We start from the raw sequence: 26738 nt of genomic DNA on the forward strand, positions 1-26738 counted from the left end.
CAGGGAGCCTGCTTCCCCTCCTCTCTCTCTCTGGCTGCCTCTCTGCCTACCTGTGATCTCTGTCTGTCAAATGAATGGATAAAATCTTTAAAAAAAAAAAAAAGAGAGTCTCTTAAGGTTTATGACTTCACTTCTTGTATCTCAAAGTTCGTTCATTCTCTGTGATGTCCTTTATCTACATGGCCCTGCCCTGAGGTGACAGGATAGGGGCTCTCATCCCTGTTTGGCAGATGAGGAAGCTGTTGCTCAGAATGGGGAAATGACTTGCCCAAGGCCCATCAGGTAGGAGGTGGCAAAACTGAAGCAAGACACTTTGGTCCTGACTTTTTTTTCTTTTCTTTTTTTTTTTTTTTTTTTTTTTTGAGAGAGAGTGTAGATAGCAGGTGGGGAGAGATAAAGAGGGAGAAAGAGAGAGAATCTTAAGCTGGGTGTGGAGTCTGACCTGGGACTTAACCTCATGACCCTGAGATCCTGACCTGAGCTGAAATCCAGAGTCAGACGCCGAACTGACTGAGCCACCCCCTGGTGGTCCCCATTCTGAATTCCATTCTTCCTAGTGTATTTGCCTTTCGTTCTTGGAACTTTTCCCTCAGCCAGCCTCCCCCCCTTGGAGAAATTAGTACAGCCTTCCAACCCCCACGCACGCCCACCCTCTGAGACTGCTGAAATGCCCAAGAGTGGGGTGGACTTCGGAGTCAGAGAGACTTAACACAGCCTTATGACCTTGGGCAGATCAGCATGCCTCTTTTGGTTTGTGTGTCTCACCAGTAAAATAAGGGTGATAATATCAGGAGTTTGGATGGGAAAGTCAGGTGCTTAAGGTCTGATAAGTCATCAGGACAGGCTGGCTTGCTGGTAGCCAGAAAGACTCCGGAGGTGAATGCACCCCAGGTCTCTGTCCCCAGCTGAGTGCACTTAAAACTCGTTGGTCTCGGTGGTGTTTCATCCACCCATCATGCATGTGTTTGTCCATTTGTCCATCCACCTAGCCTCCTGACGCCAGACCCCCTGGGTTTGAATTTTGGCACTGTTATGCACTAGTGTATGATCTCAGACAAGTTCCTTAACTTCTCAGTGCTCCGAATCCTTCTTTTACAAAATAGAGATAATAAAAGTACCTATTCTAGGTTATTGTGAAGGTTAAATGGTTTAATTGACGTAAAGTGCTTAGACTAGTGCTGGGCAAATAGTAGACTCTATGAATGTTAGCTTTGTTGGTATTTATCAAGAATTGCCCTAAGTCCTAGGGATAATGGCAGTTGAGATGGCTAACATTTGGTCTTTCTGGAGTTTCTATTTCAGAGGAATAGAAATAAATAAGTAAAACGAATTACGTTTCATTTGTGATAGTTACTATGAAAAAAAAAAAAAAAACAACAAAACACCCAGCATGGTTGCTTAATGGGTACAGAGTTTCTGTTTGGGGTAATGGAAAATTTAGAAAATAGACAGTGGCTATTGTTGCACGAATGTAATTAACATCATGGAATAGTTACACTTAAAAATGGTTAAAATGGCAAAAACCAAACCAAACCAAATCCAAAACCCAGCATGCTGTCACCAGGGTAAAAAAGGGGGGGGCCCATTTTACTTATTTATTTATTTTGAAAGATTCTGTTTATTTATTTAGAGAGAGTACAAGAGCAGGGGCAGGGGCAGACGGAGTAGGGCGAGAGAATCTGAACCAGACTCTGAATACGGAGCCCAACACAGGGCTCAATCTCATGACCTTGAGATCATGACCTGAGCCAAAATCGAGAGTTGGTCACTGAACCGACTGAGCCACTGAGGCACCCCAGAAGAAAGACCCACTTTAGGCAGAGGGGTCAAGGGGCACTGGTTTGAGGTGTAAAGGGTGAGAGCTGCCATGTCAAGAGATGGGACAAGCCCCTGTCCACCCAGAGGGACCATTAGGGCAAAGCCCCACACCAGGGGTAGGCCCAAAGCAGTGGAAGGCAGAAGGAGAGCCAGTCGGACAGGCTCACAGTGATGGTAGGAACTAATGTCATGGCCCTAAGCAGGGACCTTGAACTTTGGTGAGAAGTTTGTGTTTTATTTTGATGGTAAGTCATTGAAGGCTTTAAGGAGGGCATCCGAGGAAATGGACAGCACAGGGAATGTAGTCACGGGTACCGTGATAGTGTCATTCGGTGACTGATGGTAGCTACACCAGGTGTCGTGAGGCATAGACTTGTCCATTCACTGTGCTGTGTGATGGAAACTAATGTAGCATTGTTTGTTGACTATACTTGAATTACAATCAAAGAGAGCATCCATTTGGAGTTTTGGAAAAATCCACAGGCGGCCCCAGAGACTTCATGAAGGAGGCAGGGTGGCTGTGTGGGCATGGCCTGACCATGGCTGGGACCTGTGCAGTGGCTGTGGGATGGAGAAAAAGAATGAAGCCAAGGTCCTGGATTCAGAGATGCTGACTCATGCTAACCCTGGCTGTAGGGCCTGATGTATAAACCAGCTGATTCATTTTTAATGAGTTGGTGCAATGACGGGCCAAGTGGATATTGCGTCGCCCGGGCGAGGACATTCTCTCGCAGCAGGACGCCCAGATGGCAAGCCACGGGGCCCCTGGAGGGCGAGCCAGGGGAGCCAGCCGGAGCTTGCGCAGCTGAAGAGCATCAGCTGCCGATAGCCTTCTGGACTGGCCTCCGCGACACTGGCGTGACAGGGCTGGTGTGGGCGCCGTCCACATTTACTTCTCTGGCTGACCTTTCTCTCTCCAAATCCTGTGCGTTGGGGTTTTCATATGTCCACACCGTCCACCTGGCCTTGCTGGCCTCTGGCTCCTGGAACATCTCCTTCTCCGTGTGTTCTGGACTGGCGCTTCTGAACTCCTGCTTCTCAGACCACTCCCTGCTGCGGCTTCTCGGTACTGTTTGTAATTATAGACCCTCTCAGCGTCGTTTTATTGCGTGCATACCATGTTAAGTGCTCTCTCTAGGTTATGGTCCTGAACCTCTACCACCACGCTCAGAGGGAGGGGGGAGTATCTCCATTTTACAGATGAGGTGACTGAGGTTCACAGCATTGAAGTCACTTGCCCACAGTCACAGAGTGAGCCAGTTGGGGGTGCCAGGCTTTGGGTCTGGGTCTGCCTGGCCTAGGACTGCCCACCCCCCTGCCCTGGTACTCCTGTGAGGAGTCCATGAGAGGCCAGTGTCAAATCCCTGACTGTGGGCCTGGCCCCCAGCAGCACTCCGTGTTGCGAGTCTTGCCCTTTCTAGCAAAGTAACTTTTGTGACTCTTCCAAGGCGACCTCCTCCACTCCCAGATCACTCCAACCCGTTCAACCTGCCAGGCCGTTTGAAGCTCACCTTTATAGGCTTCTTGTTCTGAGGTATCAGGATGTCAAGGCCTCCTGTCTGTCCTCTGCGCGGGCATGCTTGTTTCCATCTCTAGGCATTTGCCCCCACGGTGACTCAGCCCAAATGCCCTGTCTGCCATATCTGAATTCCCCCTTTTTGGCAAATTTTAACTCATCCTCATCCCCCTTCTCCACTCCCTACCCTATAAGCCCTCCTTTGGGTACTCTGGGTTGTACTCCTGATCGCCAACTCCCCAGAATCTTCTAGAGGCTAAAACGTCCAATGACAAATCTAAATTGCATCCTGCCTGGGTGCTTAACCATTTTCTGGGGGAGCATCATCTCCCCGTGTTGCAGTGAGCTCCAAAGAACCAGCCGCACGTGCTTCCCCTGGGGTCCCCCCAGTGCCCAGCTGGCCAGGCTGCCCAGCCGGCTCCCTCCGTCTCTGCTGGCCTGGGCCCAGGCAGAACTGTGCCCATGCGACTGGCTGTGACAGAACCCAAGGCCGGGCTCTTGACTTGCTTTCGGTGGTGGAGAGAGACCATATTGTTACCCCTGGACTTGTGAAATCAAGAAGGAGCTCATCATAGGTTTAAAAATAATAATAATAATGTTATTTTTCTTTTAAATTCATAAAGAATTTTGGGGGGCACCTGGGTGGCACATTCAGTTAGGCATGTAACTCTTGATTTCAGCTCAGGTCATGATCTTGGAGTCATGGGATTGAGCCCCATGTCAGGCTCTGCGCGCAATAGGGAGTCTGCTAGAGATTCTCTCTCCCTCTCCTCTGCCCCGCCCCCCATGCTCATTCTAGCATGCATGTGCCCTCTCTAGAAATGAATAAATACTTCTTTAAAAAAAATAAGTCCAGGGGCACCTGGGTAGCTCAGTGGGTTAAGGCCTCTGCCTTCGGCTCAGGTCGTGATCCTGGGGTCCTGGGATCGAGCCCCACATCGGGCTCTGTGCTCAGCGGGGAGCCTGCTTCCCTTCCTCTCTCTGTGCCTGCTGCTCTGCCTACTTGTGATCTCTGTCAAATAAAAAAATCTTAAAGAAAAAATCCATAAACATTTTAAGTTAAATCAGACTTTACCTCCTCATCCTGTCACACCAAGCCCCGTGCATTTGGAAGATTTTATTTTTTAACCTCTCATTTTTTTTCAATCAAGAAATCTCCAGCTATCGTAGAAAAATTGAGAACCACAGTGAAACAGAAGAAAAAATAACCTGTACTCGTGCCATCTAGGAACAAACACAATTAGTACTTTATTGAATATTCTGTATTCGTGTGTATGTATTAATCAAAGTAAGGTCGGTCTGCACAGGCTGCTGTATGTGTGGAGCTTTTCATTCAGATATTTCTTCTACGTCATCTTTTTTGACGCTCTAGAAAGGATGAGCCATTATTTCTGTCACCAGGCCCTGGCTGTGTGGTTCGTTGGTGGCTCGAGTCACCTCCTTGGCTTCCAGCCTGGTCCGGAGTGCATTTCTCCATCCAGATGGTTCTGTTCAAGTTTGCTTGGGGCAGCAAAGTGCGGTGGGAAGCTTCATGGCCCCAGTGCCGGGATCTGGGGAGTCGGGAGGCTGGGTGAGGAGAGTGGGCGGGAGGGGCCAGGGAACGTCTGTCTGAGGAAAGGGCGGTCACTCCAGTCTCTTTGCTCTCCTCCTCTCACCTAGAGGAGAAGGGATTGAATGATCTCAAAGCACTTCCAGCTGGGGTCGATTCCTTGCCTGCAGGCTGTACCGGAGACCTGGACAGGGGAAGAACTGGGGTAGTTATTTACAACTGCTGTCCTGGCTGTTGGATGCGGGTCTGGGGAAGGTTCATCAGAAAATAGGGGCCCACACTAGATGGAAGTGGAGGGGAGAGCACCCGCGTCAGAGCCTCTGGGCCTCCTGGGCCCATGACAGTCACGTGGAAACTGCTTTTCACAGCAGAACACCTACAGAGTGTTTTTAAAAAAAAATTTTTTTAAGCAAAATTAAGTGGGCATTTATTTTAAGTGTTCTTCTTACAGACTTATCTGGTATGATGGCTGATATCCTCAGGTACAGGCCTCAGAAAGATCCAGGCCCAGACAGACAGGTCTCCCTCGTTCCCTGTGAGGCCACGACCTCCCCTGGAGCTGCTTCTAGTGCTTTGTGTCCTGGTACAGAGTTGACATCTGGTGTCACGTAAGTGACAGTGAGCCTTTATTTAACTACGGCTTTAAGTCGAACCATAAAGTCTGAGGTAATGACATGAGTGGAAAGCATTTCTGGGTGGGGAAGAGGCCGTGTGACCAAGGCCCTCCCTTCCTCCTCATCTTACTTCTTAATAGCAGCATCAGTAACAACAAGCCCTTTCATTTGTGCTGCGAGCTCTGGCCTGCAAAGTGTGACCTGTTGGGGTTAGCTCTTGTGTGGCCTAGCAGGGCCCTCAGGGGCCCCGGCTTTCTGGCCAGTGCCCTCCACTTGGGGCTGGGCGGGTGCCCTCTGGAATGCTGGGAGAGAAACTGAAGGAGACGAGGGGAGTGGAGGGTAAGGGCTTGGAGCACAGGTGTAGTACAAGGTAGAGCCAGTGTCCGTCTGTCTGTTTGCTCAATAGAGGCCTCCTGTGGTGAATAGCGTTGGAAACGGACCTGCCATGTCTAGTCTGGATCTTTCTCATTTAATATAATGGATTTAGAGGGAGGCTCTAGGCTCAGGGGTGAGGGTTCCTGCCTATTTCCCTTTTCCTCAAGTTTTAGCTCCAAACTTATTTATTTATTTATCTATTTATTTATTTTGAGGATCCACTCTGACCAGGGTCAGGAATAGGTGCTTTTGCCCCCTTTAAAAAACAAACAAACAAACAAACCCAGTTTGTCAGTTATATGTATTTAAAATTAAGGAAGTAATTCCGAAGCCTATAAAGTAAAAAATGAAGTTGCCTTTCTTCGCCCACCCCACGGATCTCCCTCTTTTTCCTCTATCCAGTTCTCAGTTATGAACCTGTCCTAACAGTTCGGTCAGTGTCTGTTCAGATCTTTCAGCACACGTGCATCAACACCAAGAGGTATTGTTGAGGTTGTTGTTTTGTTAATATAAAAACGGGGCCATGCCATTCTTTCTCCTTTCCTCTCCTTGCAGTTTGCTTATGCCAGCAGAATGGCTGAGCAATAGGGCCCCGATTCTCTGAAATCTCATTTCCTGCTCCAAGGGGAGAAGGGTAAGAGTCGTCTGTCCCAGAGAGAATTTCTCTAAGTCCCGCGCTTTTTGGGTGAATCCTAGTGCGGGAAATGACTGCTCTGCGTTCGGCAGACCCAGGACCTGTGTCCAGGTCTCCTGACTTACCTCATCTGGGTTCTGCGCACTTTAAATAATGTCCTCCTGTCTTATCCCTGCAGATCCATTCTCTCAACATCCCTGTGGCGGTAGTGGTGCGGGCTTGGGGCGTGAAGAGCTTTGCTCAGAGTCAGTGCCCAAAGGGCCCGGAGCCCAGGGCTCTTTTGGTTGAGTTGAGTTTATCCAGCGTTTATGGAGCAGCTACTGTGTGCCGGGGGCTGGGGTTGGAGAGACAGCCCGGCTGAGGGCCTGCCCAGAGCAGGTCACTGACTGTCCTTTATGCTCCTGGCAGATTGGGGCTCCCTGGAGAGCCTCTCATTGTCCCGAGGAGGGGCCCCATTCCAGGACTGGGCCGAGAGACTGGAGGAGGCCCTAAGAGCTCTGTGGTCACAAGAGTGGGGGGGGGGGGTCTGTGACTTCGGCTGCCCTGTAACCCCTGACTTCTGCTCTCTCTCCTCACCCCCACTTCCTCTTTCCCTTCCTCCCTTCCTCCCTCCCTCCTTCCTCTCTCCATGGCTCTTTGTCCATTTGGATCCATCTGGCTCTCTCCGCGTGTGGTTCCTGTCCCCTTCGCTCTGTCCTGTCACACCATCGCTGCCCCTTTCCCGTGTCACGTGCTCTCCTTCATGCTAATGCAGGCGTGCTGGTCACCATGACAACAGAGACAGGCCCCGATTCTGAGGTGAAGAAGGCTCAGGAAGAGGCCCCACAGCAGCCCGAGGCAGCCGCCACTGCGACCACCCCTGTGACCCCAGCAGGCCACAGCGGCCACCCGGAGGCCAACTCCAATGAGAAGCACCCGCCCCAGCAGGACACGCGGCCTGCTGGACAGGTGTGTGTCTAAGAGCCTGGACATCCCTCTTCCTGCCCAGCCATCATCCAGGGCCAGACTCGGGTGGGATGGGGGGCAGAAACAGGTTAATTACTGATCTGTTACATGCTGAGCTCTATGCTGTGGGTGTTGTGGTCACTTTTATATTTAATTCTCCCAAATCTACAGAGAGTGATATATATATATATATATATATACATATACACACATATACACACATACATATATATTTGTATTTTAATTAAGTTAGCACTATTCCTAACATGGGTCTTGAACTCATGACCCTGAGATCAAGAGTCCCATGCTCTGCTGACTGAGCCAGCCAGGTGCCCCTAAGAGAGTGGTATTAATTTCTTCATTTTACACTTGGGGAAACAGCGGCTCAGCAGATGAAGTAAGTTACCCAAAGTCACATTGTTATACAGTGACAGACGGAAATAAAATCTAGATCTGAATACCAAAACCTGGTTCCTTCCACCTTATTCCTATCCCCGAACCTGTCCATTCTAGCCTGGCAAGCCCAGGATGACCCCAGAGCAAAATGCATCCCGCTAAAGGGACAAGGGACTTGCCGAATCATCTAGCCATCCATTTCACACCTCCCTTTACTCAGGACAGGCCAAGAGGGCAGGGACTTGGCCAAGGTCATCGAGGGCATTGGTGGCAGTTAGGACTAGCTGGCAGGGCTCTGACCTCCCTTTCCTCCATGAGATCAGGCCACAAGTTCTCAGCCTCATGCTGGAACCGTGACAGACCGATAAGGGGGAGACCAGATGGAAACTCTGATAGCTGACACGCTACTTTATGGAGCCAGGGCAGCTCTGGTTCTGTGGGGTGCTTCCCGCCTGCCAAGGCTGCCCCCCTGAAAAAGTGACCCCTTCTACGAGCCCACCCTGTTGCCCACAGAAGCTCTGCTTCTCCTCCTGTGTATACCAGCCATAGACGCTGGTCACCCTGCGGGTCGTGGAGGGCGGTGGCTCTCATTTTGGAGCCCATCTTAGCCCCTGCTGCTGCGTCCTTACTGTGTCTTCACGTGGATGAAAGGCTGTGGTCTCAAGCTCACTGACCAGACTTTTCCCGTATTGGACCTACAGAGCCTAGACATGGAGGAGAAGGGCTATGGGGAGGCTGATGGCCTGTCGGAGAGGACCACGCCCAGTAGAGCCCAGAAATCACCCCAGAAGATTGCCAAGAAGTATAAGAGTGCCATCTGCCGAGTCACTCTGCTTGATGCCTCTGAGTACGAGTGTGAGGTGGAGGTAGGGAGCACCCCCACTGCGGGCCCGGCCCCCAGCCCACTGGCCCCTGAGCCAGCGCAGGCTTCTCTGTGCTCTCAGCCTGGGCTGAGCCAGAGAGCGTCCATTCTTCATAGAGGCCTGGACTGACCGCGGCATCCTGGAGCGATGACCTGGCCGGCCCTCCTTTGTACAGATGGTGGCCCCGAGGCCCAGAGAGCGCTGTTACGATTGCAAATGGAATTAGACGAGGTGCAGGGTTGGCGCCAGGAAAAGGTTTCTCCGGGGGGGCGGGCTGTACCTTGGCAAGGAGTCATAATCCAAAGGCTGATCTCTAGCCTGGTAGGCCTTACCTAGTCTTCACCTAGCCGTCTTCAGTCTCACCTAGCAGATAGATACTGGTGTTTCAACTCGAATTGTTTTTATGTTTTTATTGAGCAGTGGAAGGGGTCTTCCCTTATGAATGCCCCTGTCCAGGGTAGTGGACAAACTGGTCACTTGAGGCTCCCATGGTATGGGGTCCCCCGGGCATAGACAGGTGGACTCTCTCCCATTGGAAGGACTCCGTCACCCAGGCCACATGGAAGTCCTGTGGCACGATCCTGTCCCACCATGGGTAGAGAGGTCAGACACCTCCTGTCTGGGGTCAGCCCTCCCGTCCCCACATTTGCTGTCTCCTTTTCCCGTATAGGCTCGGACTCCCACCCTAGTCTTGAGCTCTCATTCATCCCCGTAGAGGGTCCACCCTGGTCTGGGCACCCTTCCTGGCCCTCTCCAAGTGTATGGAAGGGTCCAGAGGGTGGCCTTCCCTGAAAGCTCTAGGAACGACCTCTCTCTCTCCCTGGTGCCCCAGCCTGGTCTTCCGGGATATGACTTGTTTCTAGGACCTGGCAGGTTGAGTCTCTCTTCTCTGCAGGGTTGGTTTGGGTTTGTTGTTGTTGTTATTTTGTTTTTAAATTTTTTCGGTTCTATAGAAGGATTTCAAGGTGAACATCTTGCCTACTCCTGGCCAAGACTGAGTGAAATCCAGGGCAGCCCAGCCCAGAGTGCCACTCCTACCTGGGGAGCCCTGGATTTCACTCAGTCTTGGCCAGGAGTAGGCCAGGGAAGAACGTCTCACTGTGACCCTGAGTCCTGAGCCCTCCCCTGTCCCCTGCCCACATCCCTCATATTTCAGGTGGCTTTTCTCTCCCTCTTACACCTGGACTTAGACTTGTGGCTTTCTTTTCCTTGAGTCAGAGTTAACCTCCTTAATCCCTGTGAAGGAAGGGGAATCAATTACCCGCCACCCGAACTTCCCCAGAGCAGGTCTAAGGTCTAGGAGGGCCCCAGCAGGGCTGGGCAGAAGGTACTTGGTGAGCTGGGCTTTAGTATCACCCAGGATGTGGTAGGACTCGGAGAGCTGGACGAGGTGGGTGGCAGGAGGGCTGAGATCCTCTTTAGGCGCTCGGAGACTCTTAGGGGTTTCAAGGGGTCCTGGTGGAGCCTCTCTGTCCCGCCCCCGAGGTGTGTCCCAGCCTCATAGCCTCTCTGCTCCCCTCTTCAGAAACATGGCCGGGGCCAGGTGCTATTTGACCTGGTCTGTGAGCACCTCAACCTCCTGGAGAAGGACTACTTCGGCCTGACCTTCTGTGACGCCGACAGCCAGAAGGTATCTGTGCTGGGGGGCAGGGTTGGCCGGGGACATCTGCTGTCGGGGACACCTCTTGTCTTAGGCCTCCCTAGTCCTGACCACACCCTGTGCTTTCTGTCGGTCCTCAGGTCCTCATTAGGCACCTTCTGTTTGCACATAGCCAAGACTCATCTAGCCCCGTCTGTCTCAGTTCTCTGTCTCTACCCCTCCCACCTCGCCCTTTCTTGGGGACCTGCCAGTCACTCCCCAGATGGGTGCCTGGAGAGCCAAGGCCTGACTTCCTGGGGGAGTGAGACACTTACTCCAGCACCTCTTTTCCACCCTCGGGAGGCCCCGTCTGGGTTTCCTCTTTCCCACCGGTCCCACAGTCGCCCACCCCACTGCCTCAGGGCAGTGCCAGACTCGGGGCCCAGAGGCCCAAGCCCTGTGGTGAATCCCAGCCTCATTCCCTCCCCTCCCAGTTCCAGAGGGCCCAGACAGCTTATCCTGAGAAGGGTGTTCCCTGCCGGGGGTGCTCTTGACAGGCTACTGCTGGATGTCTCTGTCTCATAGCCCTATCTGGGCCTCTCCTCCATCTTCCCTCTAAAGAACCCTGTCTTCTCTTTCAGAACTGGCTGGACCCCTCCAAGGAAATCAAGAAGCAGATCCGGAGTGAGTGGCCGGTTGTGGTTGGGAATGTTGTGGAAGGGAGGGTGGGAGCTCCAGGCTGCATGGCCCCGGTTGTGCTGTTCCCTCTCCCTTGGGGAAGTACATTCAGACCTGTGAGTTCATTTGCTCTGCACAGCAGATCTTGGGGGGAGGCAGGACATTGTTTTATAAATGAAAACCAGAAGTAGGGACAAGAGAAGTGACCATCTAGGGTCACAGAGCAGGTTAGCCTAGGAATTGTAGCTGCCTTCAGATGGCAGCTCTGGATGCGACCTGCAGAATCACCTAGGACAAGGGGACAAATTGATGGCCTGCAAGCAGCCTTCCTCCTGTCCAGGGCGGGTGTGGACTTCTGTGATCGGTGGCCCTTGACCCAGCTCAGAAGCCTCATCTGCACAGCGCTGCAGACCACTGTCCACGGATAGGAGTTAACATGTTAAGGAAAAGCAAGGCCTAGTCCTGGTCTGGGCCATTTTCTGTGTTTAATGATGAGGTGACTGTAGGCCCAGAGAGAGGCAGTTGCTTATCAGAAGTCACAGAGTGAACTATTGGCCGAGCCAGATCGTTAGCCCTGGACTCCCAACACCATCCTGCTCTCTCTTCAAGGCCTGGGGTGAAGAGACAACCTGTCCTTTCTGGCCCAGAGAGGAAAGGCATATTGTGAGGGGCGGAGCAGGCATCTCATGGCAGAAGGGGGGAGGTAGGTGGCCTCAGCCAGGGGGCATATAGTGGGTGGAGACCTGGAGCCTAGAAGCAGAGATGCCTCCACTGGGAGCCCCTCCCCCTTGGCTCTGCTTGGACTCCCTGGTCCCCGGGGCTGGAAAGCGGAGCCTGTTGCCATGACAGCAGGCAGCTGGGCCCAGAGATGCCAGCTGAATCTCCGGGAAGGGCTGGAGGGATTCTTCCTGTAGGCTCCTGTCAGTTGAAGACAAAGAGGCAGGCTCATAGACAGAGCCTGCTCCTCTGGGCCTGACAGGGTCCTAGGCCTGGGCTTCAGGCTGTCCCTAGGAGTCCCAGCCCAGCTGGCAGGCCTGCCTCTCATGCCCGAAAGAACTGGAGCACATACAGGCAGCTGAGTGTGTAGTTCGAGGAGGACCGGGAGCTTGGAAAGGAGAAGCAGAAGGCAGAAGCCTTGGAGCTCAGCATCTTTCCCCAGAGCAGGGAGTCGGTCCCCCACCTCCGCAGCCCTGGGCAGCACAGCCCAGGCGCCGTGAATGGTTGCTGCATGTGGCTACCGCCAGTCCCAGAGGAGCAGGCCTGCCCCCTTCAGTACAGCCACAGTCTCCGTCCCTTCCCCTGGGACTTCTACCTATTCATCTTTGTTCTGCCTTCTGGGGCCTGCATGGAACAATTTTTTTTTTTTTAGATTTTATTTTTTAGTAATCTCTACACCCAACGTGGGGCTCGAACCCACAACCCCGAGGTCCCAAGTCACATGTCTCACTGACTGAGCCTGCCGGGCACCCCACCATTTTTTTGCCCTTTTCTCCGTGACAGCCCCTCAGCCTCCTGAAGGAGGCACCACCCCATGTCCTGGGCTTCAGAGCTGGGTACATTTCCTCCCAAATCTCGGTGCCTGTCACCTAGGGCACTGGGGGCACCTCTGTGGGCTCCTGCTTCTCATTGGCAAGCGGACTAGTTATTCGTGCCTCACAAGGCGGGGGCGCCAGGGCAGCACCTGGGACATAGTAGGTGCTCTCCTGAGGTAGTCTGGTGTGATGCTTGACAGACGGACATGGGAGCCAGACTGCCTGGGTTTCAATCCTGACTCCAAGACTACTCACCCTTAGGGTTGTTGTGCAGGATTAACGAGCTATTCTGTGCACAACCTAGAACGGTGCCGGCACGTAGCAGCGCCCGGTACGTATTATCTATTATTATTATTACCACTGCCGCTACTATTATCCTTGACACAGGGATTGTTCTCCTTGACGCTGCTTTTTCCAAGGAGTCAGCCGTGGTCAGGAGCCCGGGTTCTGGGGTCAGGTGACCAGGGGTTACATCCCCGTTCTCCACTGCTGACTAGCCCCGTGATCCCAGGAGGGCGACTTACCCCCTCGGAATCTTCATCTGCATAAGGAAAAGTTTACCTCAGGGTCATCATGAAGATCAAACCCTTCCGTGTACACCTCAAGTTCCTAGCAAGTGAAGTGACCAGCACTAAGTAAATGCTGGAGATGTTATAGCTGAATGGTGAAGGGGGTAGTGACCATAGGGACAAGGATGGTAGTGCCCACATGGCCTCTGGCCCTTCGTGTCTGGGCCTTGCAGGGCCCCAGGGGTGGTCTGTTCATTGTTCTAGATTGTAGCCTTTCTCCAAGGCCTCCTCTCTCTCCTGTGGTCATCCTTCTCTTGGCCTGCAGTTTGTCTCCAGGAAAGCCTCAGCCTTTACCTCTCTCGGTACCTGTATGTGTACACTTGATTGATTGTATCTCACAGGGAGGTGAACTTTCATCCCTATGAAATGCCTCTTGCTACTTCCCACTCGGTACATTTGCCTTTTAGGTCTTGCTTTATAACCCCATTCTGCCATCCAAGATGGCCGACCCCGCATAGGGCGGTCTTACAAAGGGTGTTCCTAGGAACAGTAATCTGGCAAGGTGCCCCATGAGAAATGGCACAGCAGGTCAAATATGTTTGGAAAACCTGTAAATATGTGCATGTCCCCTTCAGAGGGGTGCAGTTTACAATAGTAGAGTGGGGGCTCTGAGAAGCCCAAAGTTAGGGAACCTATTTCTTTATCTTAAGGTTTATTTATTTATTTTAGAGGGGGGAGAGACAGAGAGAGAGGGGGAGAGAGAGAGAATCTCAAGCAGACTCCCCACTGAGCAGGGAGCCTAATGTGGGGCTCGATTCCAGGGCCCTGAGATCATGACCTGAGCTGAAACCAAGAGCCCAACACTCAACTGAATGAGTCACCCAGGCGCCCCAGGGAACCCATTTAATGTGACCTGTTTCCTTCCCATGAATGTCCTGTGGCGTAGACTTCGGTGTTGAGGAGGGAGCACGGGCTCTGGAGCCAAAAGGCTGGGGTTTGAACCCCAGCATTGCTGCTTCCTAGCTGAGTGATCTTGGACTGGCCACTCTATGGCCTGGGCCTCAGTGTCCTCATTCACAAAATGGGGGAAATCATCAGACTTACTCACAGGGTTGTTGCAGAGGTTACTGAAGTAATATTTGTGTTGACCAGTAGGCCTGGCACACACCATTGCTTTTCTTTCTTTCCACCTTCCTTCCCCCTGCTATGTCGCAAGTCTTTCAGCCTGGGCCTCGGTCTCCTCATCTGTCACGTGGGAATAATATTCCAGGCTTCCTGACTGGATTGTCCCGGAATTACAAATACGAGAAAACCCTGAGGACTTTGCCCATGGGCTGGTGCATCCGGGCCATCCACTGGGGTGATGGGCCTCTCTGATTGTTCCCCTGTCTCCTCCTCTCAGGCAGCCCCTGGAATTTTGCCTTCACAGTCAAGTTCTACCCCCCTGACCCTGCCCAGCTGACAGAAGACATCACAAGGTAAGGGCTGTGGGGTGGGGGTGGGGGGGTTCTGGCCATGTGACTAGGAATGAGGGCACCCGGGCCTGGTAGGACAGTACATGTTTGAAATTGTAGACTCAGATGCCCGGCCAGGCCAGGCAGACAACGTCAACAAAGGAAGGTGACCCAGGGTAGGAGGAAGCGGTGCAAACACCACAGTCAGTGGACCCTCCGCTTCGGAGGCGGGAGGCATCCCAGGCAGCATTTCATTGACTGGAGTTGAAATTCGAGAGGACATGCGCCATCTCGACAATTGCTGTTCGGCTCCAGCCATCCCTGCCATGTGGGCACTGGGCCCCTTGTTGAAGTGAAGCTAGAGATTTGAGAGCAAAATCCATGCTTTTAAAATACTGGCAGTGAATTCAAACTTTTTTAAAAACATGGTGGAGGCCATCTCTGGATGGGACAGGCCAAACACGTCTGAAGGGTGATGCTCTGAGTGGACCATTTTCGACTTCAGGGGTAAGGAGGGAGTAGAACGCAGATGGCTTTGCACGTAGGAATTTGGTCCCACGTGCTGCTCTGCGTACCTGTCAGGCATGTAAAGGTCAGTTTAGACATGTGACCTCCCCCTACCCCCATGGAGGCAAGCCTGGGCTGCCGGGATGAACATGGATTGTGTGTACAATCTCACGGTGCCTCAGGGCCAGGAAATAATGTGGCTTGAAGGGTGGAAGGAGGTCCAAAGCATTGTCGAGAATGAGAACTTCTGGGGGGCTCCTCCTGCCTCTGGAATCAGAATAGGAAGAGGCCTTTATCTAAGCCCCTTCCAAAGAGATAGTCTCACTTCATAGTATCTGGGGCTGTGTCATCCATGTGCTGGGCCCTACACACCACGAACAATAAGACGTGGACTTGGAGTTACTCCTATAGCAGGGGACAGGCTCCTAAGTCAGCCTCTCTTGCCTGTTGGGTCCCTCTTGAATGTTAGCTGCCTGTTTGCAGGGCCATAGTCACGATGCTGACCCTGGCCTTGGGGGATGATACAGATGTCCCTGGAATAGATCAGATCTGAAACCTTGGTCTCATTAGTCTTTCCCTAACCCCTAGGGTCGCCTTAGAGCCAAGATTCAGCTACAGGGTCTCAACTGCATTACCAGGAGGGCTGAGAGCTGTAGACTGGCTTAATCCCCATCCCTCTAGCCTTACTCACTGGTATCTCTCCTCTTTGTGCCAGACCCTGGGCATTAGGCTTCTAGGGACACAGGAGGGAAATAGCCCTGCTTAGGATGGGTGACCTCAGGGAATGGGGTGGTAATAGCAGCTGATTTAGTCAAAAATATTCAGGCCCAAAATAAACTAGTCAGAATGACAAATTGATTGAAATGGAATATTGGTCGGGGTGTTTGGCAGTGATTTTCGAATTTTTAGACTTGAACGAATTGCCCTTAAGCCCACACCGGGGGCCTGTGATGTTCCAGCTGCTACTGATTCTGAGCCTACGCCTTGGCCGCGAGCACGCACTGAAGCCACACGTACTTTTTGCCAGAACTTCATGTCATGGAGCAGTAAAAATTATACTGAGTAAAAGGCACTTAAAAGGAAAAGAAATAGGCAATTGGAAACAATGGTGAAACATGGCAAAAATGCAAGGAGGCATTATTGGCTGAGAATGAGCTGAAACTTTTTTTTAATGCAGTAACTGAAAAAGCAACAAAAAATGGTTTAAAATGGGTCTAAAAATTGTAAAATCGTCCAAGTGTGCATAAAGTTATAAAAAAATCATATCCTTGTGGTTGGAGATGTTTCTTTTAAAGCAATTTGTTTTTAGACAATTCACTTAGAGCTGGAGGCAAAATTAAAAAGTTTTGAGAGAATGTTAGTGACCAGGTTTGTCCTGGCTGTGGAATGTGGTGCCGGAGTTGAAATGAATGAGGTCAGGTCGTTTGTGCTGATGTGGGAAGGGCACTAGGCAAGCAGCTGGGTTTGGAAGAGCAAGCTGGAGAGTCGGATGTACTCTTTGATCCCATGTCCCTGTTTAAAACACCCATGAATCAAAACACATGCATTTCTATATGTCCATGGAGGAAAAAGGTCTAGAACACCACCTGGATAATAGGGGTGACCTCTGGGAGAGGGCACTAGGGCTGAGAATGGACATTGAGAGGAAATTTAGAATCACCTCTAATGTTTACATTTGTTCCACAATAAGAATATAATTAATTGTATGATTAAAAATACATGACATTCAAAAAAATGGTCAACCAGCAAAGCAGTCCTACTTAGCTTGAAAATGAAATAGAAATTTCAAAGGTTCCCACAGCAGAAAAAAATCCCTCCGAGTTAGAAATGAACAAAACGCTGAAAGGCACGTGACATGGGACAAAACCGTCTTCTAGGGCACACCCAAATTATCAACGCCTGAAATACCGGTGTCTAGAAGCGTTCCTGTTCTACTGAGCTGAGGGTTGGTGGTTTGGTTCTGATGAATGGGTGGGCGACGGTGCTGGGGGCCTCTAGGGTGGGAGTGGGGCCTGTGCCCATGGCCACTGTCCCCTATCTCCAGATACTACCTGTGCCTGCAGCTGCGGGCGGACATCATCACAGGCCGGCTGCCCTGCTCCTTCGTCACACATGCTCTACTGGGCTCCTACGCCGTGCAGGCTGAGCTGGGCGACCACGATGCCGAGGAGCACGTGGGCAACTATGTCAGCGAGCTCCGCTTCGCCCCCAACCAGACCCGGGAGCTAGAGGAGAGGATCATGGAGCTGCACAAGACGTACAGGTGAGGGGCCTCTGCTGGCTTCTCTGCCATTGGCTAGGGCACCAGGTGCTGGGCTGGAAGTCTCCCACCTGGCTCTGACCCTGACTGAAGGTGCTTCTGAGAGCCAGTCATCTCATCCCACTGGGTCTCTATCAGACGCGAATGGTAGTCACTAGCTGTCTTGGTCTTGGTATAAAACTCAAAAGTTTGCCCTCTGACACTGGGCTGCCTGGGTTCACATTCTTGTCTCTGCCACTTTCTAACCAGGGCATCTGGGCGGGTCATTTCGTTTCCTCATCGGTTCAGCGTGGGCGCTAATAGAACGTGCCTTGGCACTGTTGGGGGCTACGTGGCACGTGGGACAGAGACATATTTATCATTGCTCTATGATCTTAGGAGTTGAAGAGTTGATTGTGCAACAGAAAGCTCCTTATTCCCGAAGTTAGAAGATGAGTAACCCGATGGGTCATCGTTGGGCTGGCTATTTAACTTATTAGCTCCATTTTTCACAGGCATATATACCGGTTTAGATTATCAGTCTGTCTTAACTGTTGGTATTGGGGGCAGGAGAATTCATTGCACAAGGTGTCTGGCATCCCCGGGCTCCAGGCCGTAGATGCCCGTAACACCCTGTCGGTCATCGTAACCACAAAAATGCCCTCTACCCCATTCCCAAATGCTGCTGTGAGGTTGACACCATCCCTGGGCCCGGGGAGAGGGGTCTCCCCTGGAACTAAATGGTCTCTGGGATCCCTTCAAGTGCTTTGGACTCTGAGTCAGGGCCATTATGGGAACACAACATGACCAATGACGTAAAGTGTGTCGTAAGCTGTAAAGTGCTGAGCCTGTGGGAGGGGGTGTGGTGACGTTATCTCATTGCTCACAAGGATGGCAGGCCTGAGGAGGGTTGTGTCTGGAGACGAGGACAGGGGCCAGATGTGGAGGGATTGTGTACAGGGGTGAGAGCCTGCTGGGGTGTGACGGAACGCTGGGTCCCGAGGGGCAAGTGTGTCTCTCAGAGAGTTGCACGCCAACTCGGGTTAGCAGTGGCTGCTGTCAGCTGTGGTGAGCAGGACACTGAAACCGTTCGGCTGGTCCGCAGTGTCGGCCGGGGCTCGGGAACAGGGAGCGATGGCCTGCCTGCCGTCTGTCATCCTTGCCATGGGTAGCAAGATGTGGGAAGGATTTGCTAGTCCTAAGAACTCAGAGAGAGAAACCCATATGTGGGTGGAGAAAGACTGGTGGCCATCCCTTAGCTTGCTCAGCTCTTTTGACTGAAAGCACATGGACACCTAGTGTCCAGGCATCTCCCACGGCCGCTTGGGGAGGAGGGCAGAGCAGGGGACGCCGAAGCCCAGGGGAAGGGAAGAGGTTGGGAAGAAGCACACACTCTGGAGCCAGGTCATCTGGATTCAAGTCCTGATTCTTGCTTCCTAATAGTTGTGTGGCCTGAGGCAGGTAATTCAGCCTCTCCATGCTGGTTTCTCTATGAAGTGGGAACAATGACAACACCAGCCATATGGAGCTGTGACGAGGACTCAGTGAGGTCATGCATGTGAAGTGTCTGGAACAGTGGTCAGCATGCCGTGCTCACTGAAGGTTTTCTGTGGCTAAATGGAAAATGTACAGTTCCCCTGCAGCCAAAGCAAAGAAGGAAAGTGATGAACTACGTAGCTCTCTTGTCAGAAAGGAGAATGCGCACCAGCTCCTGGTGGGGGATTAAGTGGTTTTGGATACAAAATTCTGAGAGAAATGTCTTCCTTGGGTGATCGTTTTGGAGCCCCTGGGTGATTGTAATGAACCATGGCTTCCACAGCGCCTTCACAGCCACAGGGAAGCAGAATCGATGACTCACGTTGAACTCTGTGGCAGAACAAAGCAGAAATTCCGACTCCCAGCTCATCCCTTGAATACTGCCCGGAGGAGACAAACTGGACCTGAGCTTTGGCACCAGGAGGGGGTTGGGTGGCTGGAAGCGAGGGCTGACAGCAGAGGGGAAGGACTGCGAGTGGTTTAGCCATATGCCCACTCCAGAGGTTTGCCTTCCTAGAATCCCAGGTTCCGATCGTGGCCGCCTTCAGCCAGTGGGACTTAGACCTGGACCTTTTCCATGGCTGCTTATGATCATGTTCTTTCCTTTAGGGGCATGACTCCAGGAGAAGCAGAAATCCACTTCTTAGAGAACGCCAAGAAGCTCTCCATGTATGGAGTAGACCTACACCATGCCAAGGTACTGCTGGGCCCCGGCGTCCCCCGGCCTCTGTGTGGCAAGGGGGGGGGTGAGGGGGAATCATGTCCCTTGTGCTTCAGAGGGCTTGGTGTGCCAGACCCTGTGTTCCCTCCAGCCCGAAGCCTTTCATATTCTTGTTTCTCATTCCTCAGAGTTCCTTAACACTTTATCTTCCCATGATCTTTATAACGTTTCTATATTCACTATATTAGAACCTGTTGGTACCACCACTCGATTGGGAGCATCATGAGAGAGAGAGACATAGGCTTTATTTATTTTTTGTTTACCATGATCTAATTTTATTTATTTATCTATTTTTTTGTTTTGTAAACCAAGTTTTTTTACATTTAAATTCAATTAACATATAGTGTATTATTAGTTTCAGAGGTAGAGGTCAGTGGTTCATCAGTCACATATAACACCCAGTGCTCATCACATCGCATGCCCTCCTTAATGTCCGTCACCCAGTGTCCCCATCCCCTCACGCCCCTCCCCTCCAGCAACCCTCGGTCTGTCTCCTGTGATTAAGGGTCTCTTCTGGTTTGTCTCCCTCTCTGGTTTCATCTTGTTTTATTTTTCCCTCCCTTCTCCTATGATCCTCTGTTTTGTTTCTTCAATTCCACATGTGAGTGAGGTCATTTGGTACTTGTCTTTCTCTGACTGACTTATCTCACTTAATTGGATTATTCAGCATCATAACGTCCAGTTCCATCCACATCATTGCAAATGACAAGATTTCATGTTTTCTGATGGCCAAGTAGCATTCCGTCGTGTATATAAATACCACATCTTCTTTGTCCATTCATCAAGACAAAGGTTTCAGTTTATGTCTGTGTCCTTAGCACACAGCCCGTGGCCTAGCACCACACAGGTGCCACTAAATGTTTGTCGGTGAATCAGGGATTGAGTGATTGACAGAATGATCAGATGGGGCCTGGGTGAATGGCTGACAGAATGAATGAATGAATGATGCCTGTGTGAGATTGGTGGGGGTCCTCCCCAGCACACGGGCTCTGACCCTGATCCTGAGGGCTCATCCAAAAGCAGAGCTCAGGGAAGGATTCGGGGTGCATGGCAGGCGTGGCCCCCAGGCCTGCCATTTGAGGGTGTCTTCCCATGCAGGACTCTGAGGGCATCGACATCATGTTAGGGGTCTGTGCCAACGGCCTGCTCATCTACCGGGACCGGCTCAGAATCAACCGCTTCGCCTGGCCCAAGATTCTCAAGATCTCCTATAAGAGAAGTAACTTTTATATCAAGATCCGGCCTGGGGAGGTGAGCCTGCCTTGGGAACCCCTCCTCACTGGAATTGTCTAGAATGGACAGGATCCTGACCGCTGAGCCTGGGTTTTTTCCTACGTAGGGTCCATGGAGAGGAGTTGCTAGGGTACTGGGTAAGGGGAGAGCACTCCTCTTCTGGGGCTCTCTACATAGACTTCACGCCTTAGCTGTGGGCACACACATGCACCACACATGTAACATACACAGACACACACATGGGAGCACGCATAGAAAGATAACCACATATGTTCAGGTTACACGGATCAGCGATTATCTGTCCATCCATGTCGATTATCTGCTGACATGCAGTATCCAAGTACGTACACATGCGAAAACACACGACCGCACATGCAGACGTATGTCCAGCCTCCACATCTCACCCATCAGAAAATCCATTGGTTTGTACTTCTAGAAGAAAGGCAAACCCTTCTGCTTCTGTCTTCCTCCACTGCCCCAGCTGCCAACCCCACCGTCTCTCACCTGCCTCTCTCCGAGGTGCCTCTCCTGGGTCCCCCGCCTCCATTATCATATCAGGCCGTTTTTCTCGTAACTGCTAAGGAGAGCGTCAAAGTCCCTTCCAACAGATCATGTCTGACGGGAATCAGATCACTATCCCCCACTCCCACTCCTGCCTTAGACCTTTCAAGAGCTCTCTGGCTTGTGGGCTACCGTCCAGACCCCACGTGTGGCCAGCTGCCTCTCCCACGGATCTCTGTTCCATGCCCACTATGCTTCAGCCTTCCAGCCTTCTGACTTCCCAGGATGAGCCAAGCTCTTTCCTGCCTCCGGCTTTTGCTTTTGAGGTTCCCTCTACCTGAAATTCTCTTCTCTGCCTTCTCACATTGCTAGCTCCTTCCCCATCCTTCAGATGTCTGCCCAGAGATCACCTGTTTAGGGGGCATCCCCTGATCACCCTTTCTAAGACAGATCCTGACCCCCGCACCTGCCCAGGCATTCTCTGTTCGTTCCCTTCAGGCCCCCTTATCAGTGTCTGAAATGATCTTGTTTACTAATTTATTATCAGAGCACCCCTTCTCCGTCCCTGAGAATCTTCCGTCTCTTGGTCACCATGGTGCTCTGCTGCTTAGCACTGGACCTGTTGCCAAGTAAGGGCTCAGTCCATTTTATTGAAGAAATAAATGAATAAACAGCCTGAAGTCGCATATGCCCGAGAAGAGTTCAGAAAAGATGGACCAGCGGCGAGAGAGCCCCGGCCTTGCTTCTAACCCACTCTCCTTGGTTTTGCAGTATGAACAGTTTGAGAGCACAATTGGCTTTAAGCTCCCAAACCACCGGTCAGCCAAGAGACTGTGGAAGGTCTGCATAGAGCACCACACATTCTTCCGGTGAGCCTGCCCCTGCAGTGGGGCCCTGGGGTGGGGTCCTGGGGGCCAGGCAGAGGCCGTGAGTGTACATGGATGCTCCTTGACGGGGAAGCCAGATAGGGAGCTAGGAGGGAGGGACTCCGAGAAATCCCCCCTCCCCAAGTTTCTCCTTTTGTGGGTCACTTCAAGTTGTAGCTGGTGGGACAGTGGGCTAAAAGGCCAGCTGTGGTCCAGCCTTGGGCCTGGCAGCGCCAGTCTAAATCCCCACCTCCCTCCACTGCAGGCTGGTGTCACCTGAGCCCCCGCCCAAGGGCTTCCTGGTGATGGGCTCCAAGTTCCGATATAGTGGGAGGACCCAGGCACAGACCCGTCAGGCCAGCGCCCTCATTGACCGGCCTGCACCCTTCTTCGAGCGTTCCTCCAGCAAACGGTACACCATGTCCCGCAGTCTTGATGGAGGTACGCCCCAGACTGGAGGTGGATAAGGGGGGCATTGAGCGGGACGAGGGGGTGTGCCAGCTTCCGTAGGATGAACGGAGAAAGTGGTGGACTCCTCACTGGTTGATTTGCACCAGGCCTGGTGGCCCAGGAGCACTGTTGTCCCCAGGCAGCCCTCAGCAGTCTCGCCCAGTCTACGGCATCATTCCCACTAGAACGTAACATTGCCACTCTCTGGACGCCTGCAACTTCCCTGAGTCGTGGCCTCTTGGGGTCCCAGGTTCAGCCATATGGGTTTCTGGGCCCTCTCCCTATGATGCTTAGTGAGTCACAGATTGTCATCATACCAGAAGGAAGGTATATGGCCACTGCAGTGTGGAGCTGGTGAGGCCTTTCTGACCGGAGGCTGAGGGTTTGTTGTTCCTGGTCATTCTTTTGGTTCCAGTGAACTGATTGACATCCAGCCACATGCTGTTCTCCGTGGCCCTCATCTCTGTTGAGCTGACAGGTACCCTTACTATCAGCCAGAACCGGCCCTACATTGTCCTGTAGCAAGCCGACCAGGGCTTCTCAAAACATAACCACGGGTGAGCTGGTTAAACATGAAGATTCCCAGGCCTTGGCCCAGACCTGCCTTGGCACTGAGGGCCCAGGACCCTCCCCCAGGCTGCGCACACCGAAATTTGTAGGAGAGGTTCAAAGGCCACATGGGCAGTAGGGAGATTCCGTTAGGCACATCTGAGTTCAAATCCCAGCCTTCATACTTGCCAGCTGCTCTGCAGACCAGGAAGTGGTCCTTAAATATCCACACGTGAACGGAGGGGAGGTCTCAAGTGGCTGAACTTTCCCTGTACCTGTTTCTTCCGCAAATAAATAATGCTGACTTTGCTGTGTTATAGAGAGAACTAGGCATGATAACACCTCTCTAACACCCCAGAAAAGTTCCTGGCACATAGAAGGACCTTAACAAATTATACCTAATAATAGTTTATGATTATTCTTAGGTTCGTAGAGGGTAGCTTAAGGTAAGAGGTGGGGACTTACATGGGGAACAGTGGATACTCCCAGAACACATGGGGGCAGAACTCCAGGCAAGTTAGTTCTGCCCAACAAATATTTTCTGAGTATTGGAATAAGTATGGCCCTTTCCTTTGAGGAGCTCATAGAATGGTAGGTTTGTAAGCATTTAAGGCAATTCAAGCCATGGGAGAAGTATGTGCAGAATACAGAGCAGCCATGAGGAGAGAGATTAATTCTGTCTAGGAGGGCAGAAGGGGCTTTGCAGAGAAGGTGACAACTGGGCAGGGTTTTGAAGGATATGTAGGAGTTTTCCAGGTGGTCAGGAGAGTCTGATACTTTGCCTGCAGTGTGAAGGTGAGACCTGTCCCAGGATTTTTTGACTATGTTCAGAGAACATGCAGTTTTGCAAAGGTTCATTTGAGGTTGAGGAATCTCCTTTTCTCCTTTAGTGGGCTCAAGGCTGAGAGCTAAGATTTGTGCAAAGGGAAAGTACAGGCTCTCTATTCTCCCCTGCAGCTTCCCTTATTCTGCCAGGGCCTAAACGAAGCCCAGATTATGCAGGGTCGCAAGGATTGGTCTAGAGCTGGTGAGGCTCATCCAGGGAGGACCAGAAGTCTGGACTCTAAGCCAGGAGACCTGGGTCTTTGTCCTAAGTCACTGAAAGGTCATCAGTGGGACCTCTCCTCTCTCAGAGTCTCATATTATCCTTTGTAAAATGAGGATAAGGATTCCCATTCTAGCCACCAACACAGAGAATTGTGTGGATCAATTGAAATAATGTGCACAAAAGGGAACTTTGCCCAGTGAATATATATGAATAGAAAGGCTAATTATTCTCTTTTAATCTAGGCCAATCCCAAGGATAATCTCTGTTCTGGTCATTTGAATTCAGTGTTTTCCAGCCATTTTTTTTTCCACCAAGACATAATCCATGGGCATAGTCTGGGTTATGCGCAGTGCCTAGTGTAAAGCCCCTCATTCCATCTCTTCTTTCCTATTCAGAGAACTACTTTGGAATGCCAGTAGGTGAGCAGGATGTTATCGCAGGAGTCCCCCTTGAACTTCCCCTGATTTATAAAGAGGCTAAATTATTTGCAAATCTCAGAACTTTAGCTTTCACTAGTAAAAGCTCATCTCACAATAGCTCTGTATTGCTACATAATGGTCAAGCAAGCGTCCATCGCAACCATCATGACAAAAACATCACCATTTGTGGACCAGCACTGATTGAATTGGCTCGCTCTGTGCCAGTCTCTCTTCTATGTATTTATATACATGGAGCTTATTCATTCCTCCCCCAGCTGCCTAAAGTAGGTATTGTTTATAGATGAGGAAGCTGAGGCCCAGGGAGGTTGTGTAACTTACCGAAGGTCACACAGCCCAGAAGCGATGGATTTGAGGTTTGAACTTCGGCTCTGGTGCTGTAGAAGTCAGGAGGGGGTCTGGGGCTGGGAGGTAACTGCGTGACCTGGACAAGGCTTCTTCCCCTCCCTGTGTGCTGGCTCCTGATCCCTGAAGTGTCGAGGATGCCCCACTTCAGCCATGGTTGGGCGGGTGGCAGGACTGGCTCGTCTGTCCCCCTGGGAGAGGTCTTACACAGCCACCTGGCCATCTCTGCCCATTTTAGCGGAGTTCTCCCGCCCAGCCTCGGTCAGTGAGAACCACGATACGGGACCTGACGGTGACAAGCAGGAGGAAGACGGCGAGTCTGGGGGCAGGCGGTCAGAGGCCGAGGAGGGAGAGGTCAGGACCCCCACCAAGATCAAGGAGCTAAAGGTAGGAGCCTGGCTTTCTCAGACCCTCTGACCTGGGATCAGGAGGCTCATTCTGGGTCTAGCCTCGGCCTTGGCCTTGAGGTATTCCCAGCGGTGGGAGAGCACCCTTGTTCCAGGCTGCACCATGGGAAGGGCCTTGCCCAATACCTCAACAGCCCCTCACGGTGGGTGGTAGGCGTGCTGCTCTCCCTGCACCCTTGCCCTCTTTCTGTCCTGCTTCCCCCTGGGGACACTTTGACCCCTAGAGGACTCCAGTGTCCTCTTGCCCACTCTTAATTTGCCCCTTTAACTGTGATCTGGGTCCGCATGGCCCCCTTCCTCCCCAGAGCCTGACGGGGTGTCCCTGTGGGCCCTCACAAGGATGAGGTTCAGGTGGGTCCCCTCCTGCTGCCCCATGCATTCCCCACATACCTGTACACACACTCGCGTGGGGACACGTGGTCTCACTAGCATGCATTTGCTCACAGTTGTAGACCCCTCTTACAGGAGAGGTCGTGTACCCAAATGTGCATGCAGTGGGCACACACACGGGGGGGAGGGGGGCGCATATAGGTGTACCGTGTTCCCATCGGGCAGTTGCCGCTTGGAGCACAGGCCCCTGAACACAAAGGCTGACGGCGGAGGCATGAGTACCCAGAGCCCTCATGTCCCCTCTACTGAGTGTGACTGTCTGCTTTGCCCCCAGTCCCCCAGCCCCCTTCTTCACCTCCACGGGCTCGCTCCCTGCCTCCCACCGCACCCTTTCTGTCTACCTCACTGCCCCGCGGGTGGTCCACCAGCTTCCCTGGCCTCTGCTCCCTGGGAGAGAGCCCCGCGGGCTACCTGCTGCACCGTACCGGGCCGGCGCGGTGCCTTTAATCCATTTGTTCTACTGACCCTGCTGGTTCCTTCTCCTCCTCCCGCATCTGGCTAGCTGGAGCAGGAAACCACGCCGAGACACAAGCAGGAGGTACTGCATGGGACCTGTCACCACTTACCCAGCCATTCACATCCCCAGCTCATTTGTCACCATCCCATAGTCCATCCCGGGCCCATATTCTGCACCATCCCAGCTTCAGCTTTGCCCCTGCTTCTCCTCCCCTAAGGCCCCTCCCTTCCCCTGCCCGCCTCCCCAACCACCCTGACGCCCCCCCACTCCCTAGCCAACTGGTTCCCCTGCCCTCCTCCCCCTCCCTCTCTCTAACCAGCCTCCCACTCTGCCTCTTCCCACCACCCCATGCTTCCTTCCCATCCCACCTGTGTCCATCAGCTCTTCCAGGCCATTCGTGCTTTCATTGGTCTCATCTCCCCTGCCCCACCCAACCCTTCCTTAGACTCGTCTCCTCCCCACGTCACTGTTTGGTCATGCCTCCACTCATCTGTGTCCTCCCTGCCCTCACCCCAAGCTTCTTTTTGTATCTCCTGGCAACCGATGTGGGAGTGGGCGTGCTGGGTGGGGGGCAGGGAGGAACCTCTGAA

The 26738-nt window shown here is 52.2% G+C and overlaps 1 protein-coding gene across 18 annotated transcripts in view; it reads left to right on the forward strand.

The window, feature by feature from the left end:
• Nucleotides 1–26738, forward strand: part of EPB41L1 (erythrocyte membrane protein band 4.1 like 1) — a 123994-nt gene that overhangs the window by 62167 nt on the left and 35089 nt on the right. For 13 of the 18 annotated variants that reach the window (XM_045980495.1, XM_045980497.1, XM_045980494.1 and 10 more), the window contains 12 exons: nt 7261–7454; nt 8549–8713; nt 10236–10340; nt 10931–10973; nt 14411–14486; nt 17014–17232; nt 19354–19441; nt 20564–20716; nt 21971–22068; nt 22331–22506; nt 25133–25281; nt 26194–26229. In XM_045980495.1, the coding sequence (XP_045836451.1) occupies nt 7275–7454; nt 8549–8713; nt 10236–10340; nt 10931–10973; nt 14411–14486; nt 17014–17232; nt 19354–19441; nt 20564–20716; nt 21971–22068; nt 22331–22506; nt 25133–25281; nt 26194–26229 (1488 nt within the window). In that variant the 5' untranslated portion in view covers nt 7261–7274. Of the gene's footprint in view, nt 1–5393; nt 5492–6274; nt 6354–7260; nt 7455–8548; nt 8714–10235; nt 10341–10930; nt 10974–14410; nt 14487–17013; nt 17233–19353; nt 19442–20563; nt 20717–21970; nt 22069–22330; nt 22507–25132; nt 25282–26193; nt 26230–26738 lie in introns of those variants that run through there. The other 5 variants (XM_045980500.1, XM_045980506.1, XM_045980507.1 and 2 more) reach the window with 2 other exon arrangements.

Source organism: Meles meles, chromosome 16 (genome assembly GCF_922984935.1).
Source record: "Meles meles chromosome 16, mMelMel3.1 paternal haplotype, whole genome shotgun sequence".
Lineage (NCBI taxonomy): Eukaryota > Metazoa > Chordata > Mammalia > Carnivora > Mustelidae > Meles > Meles meles.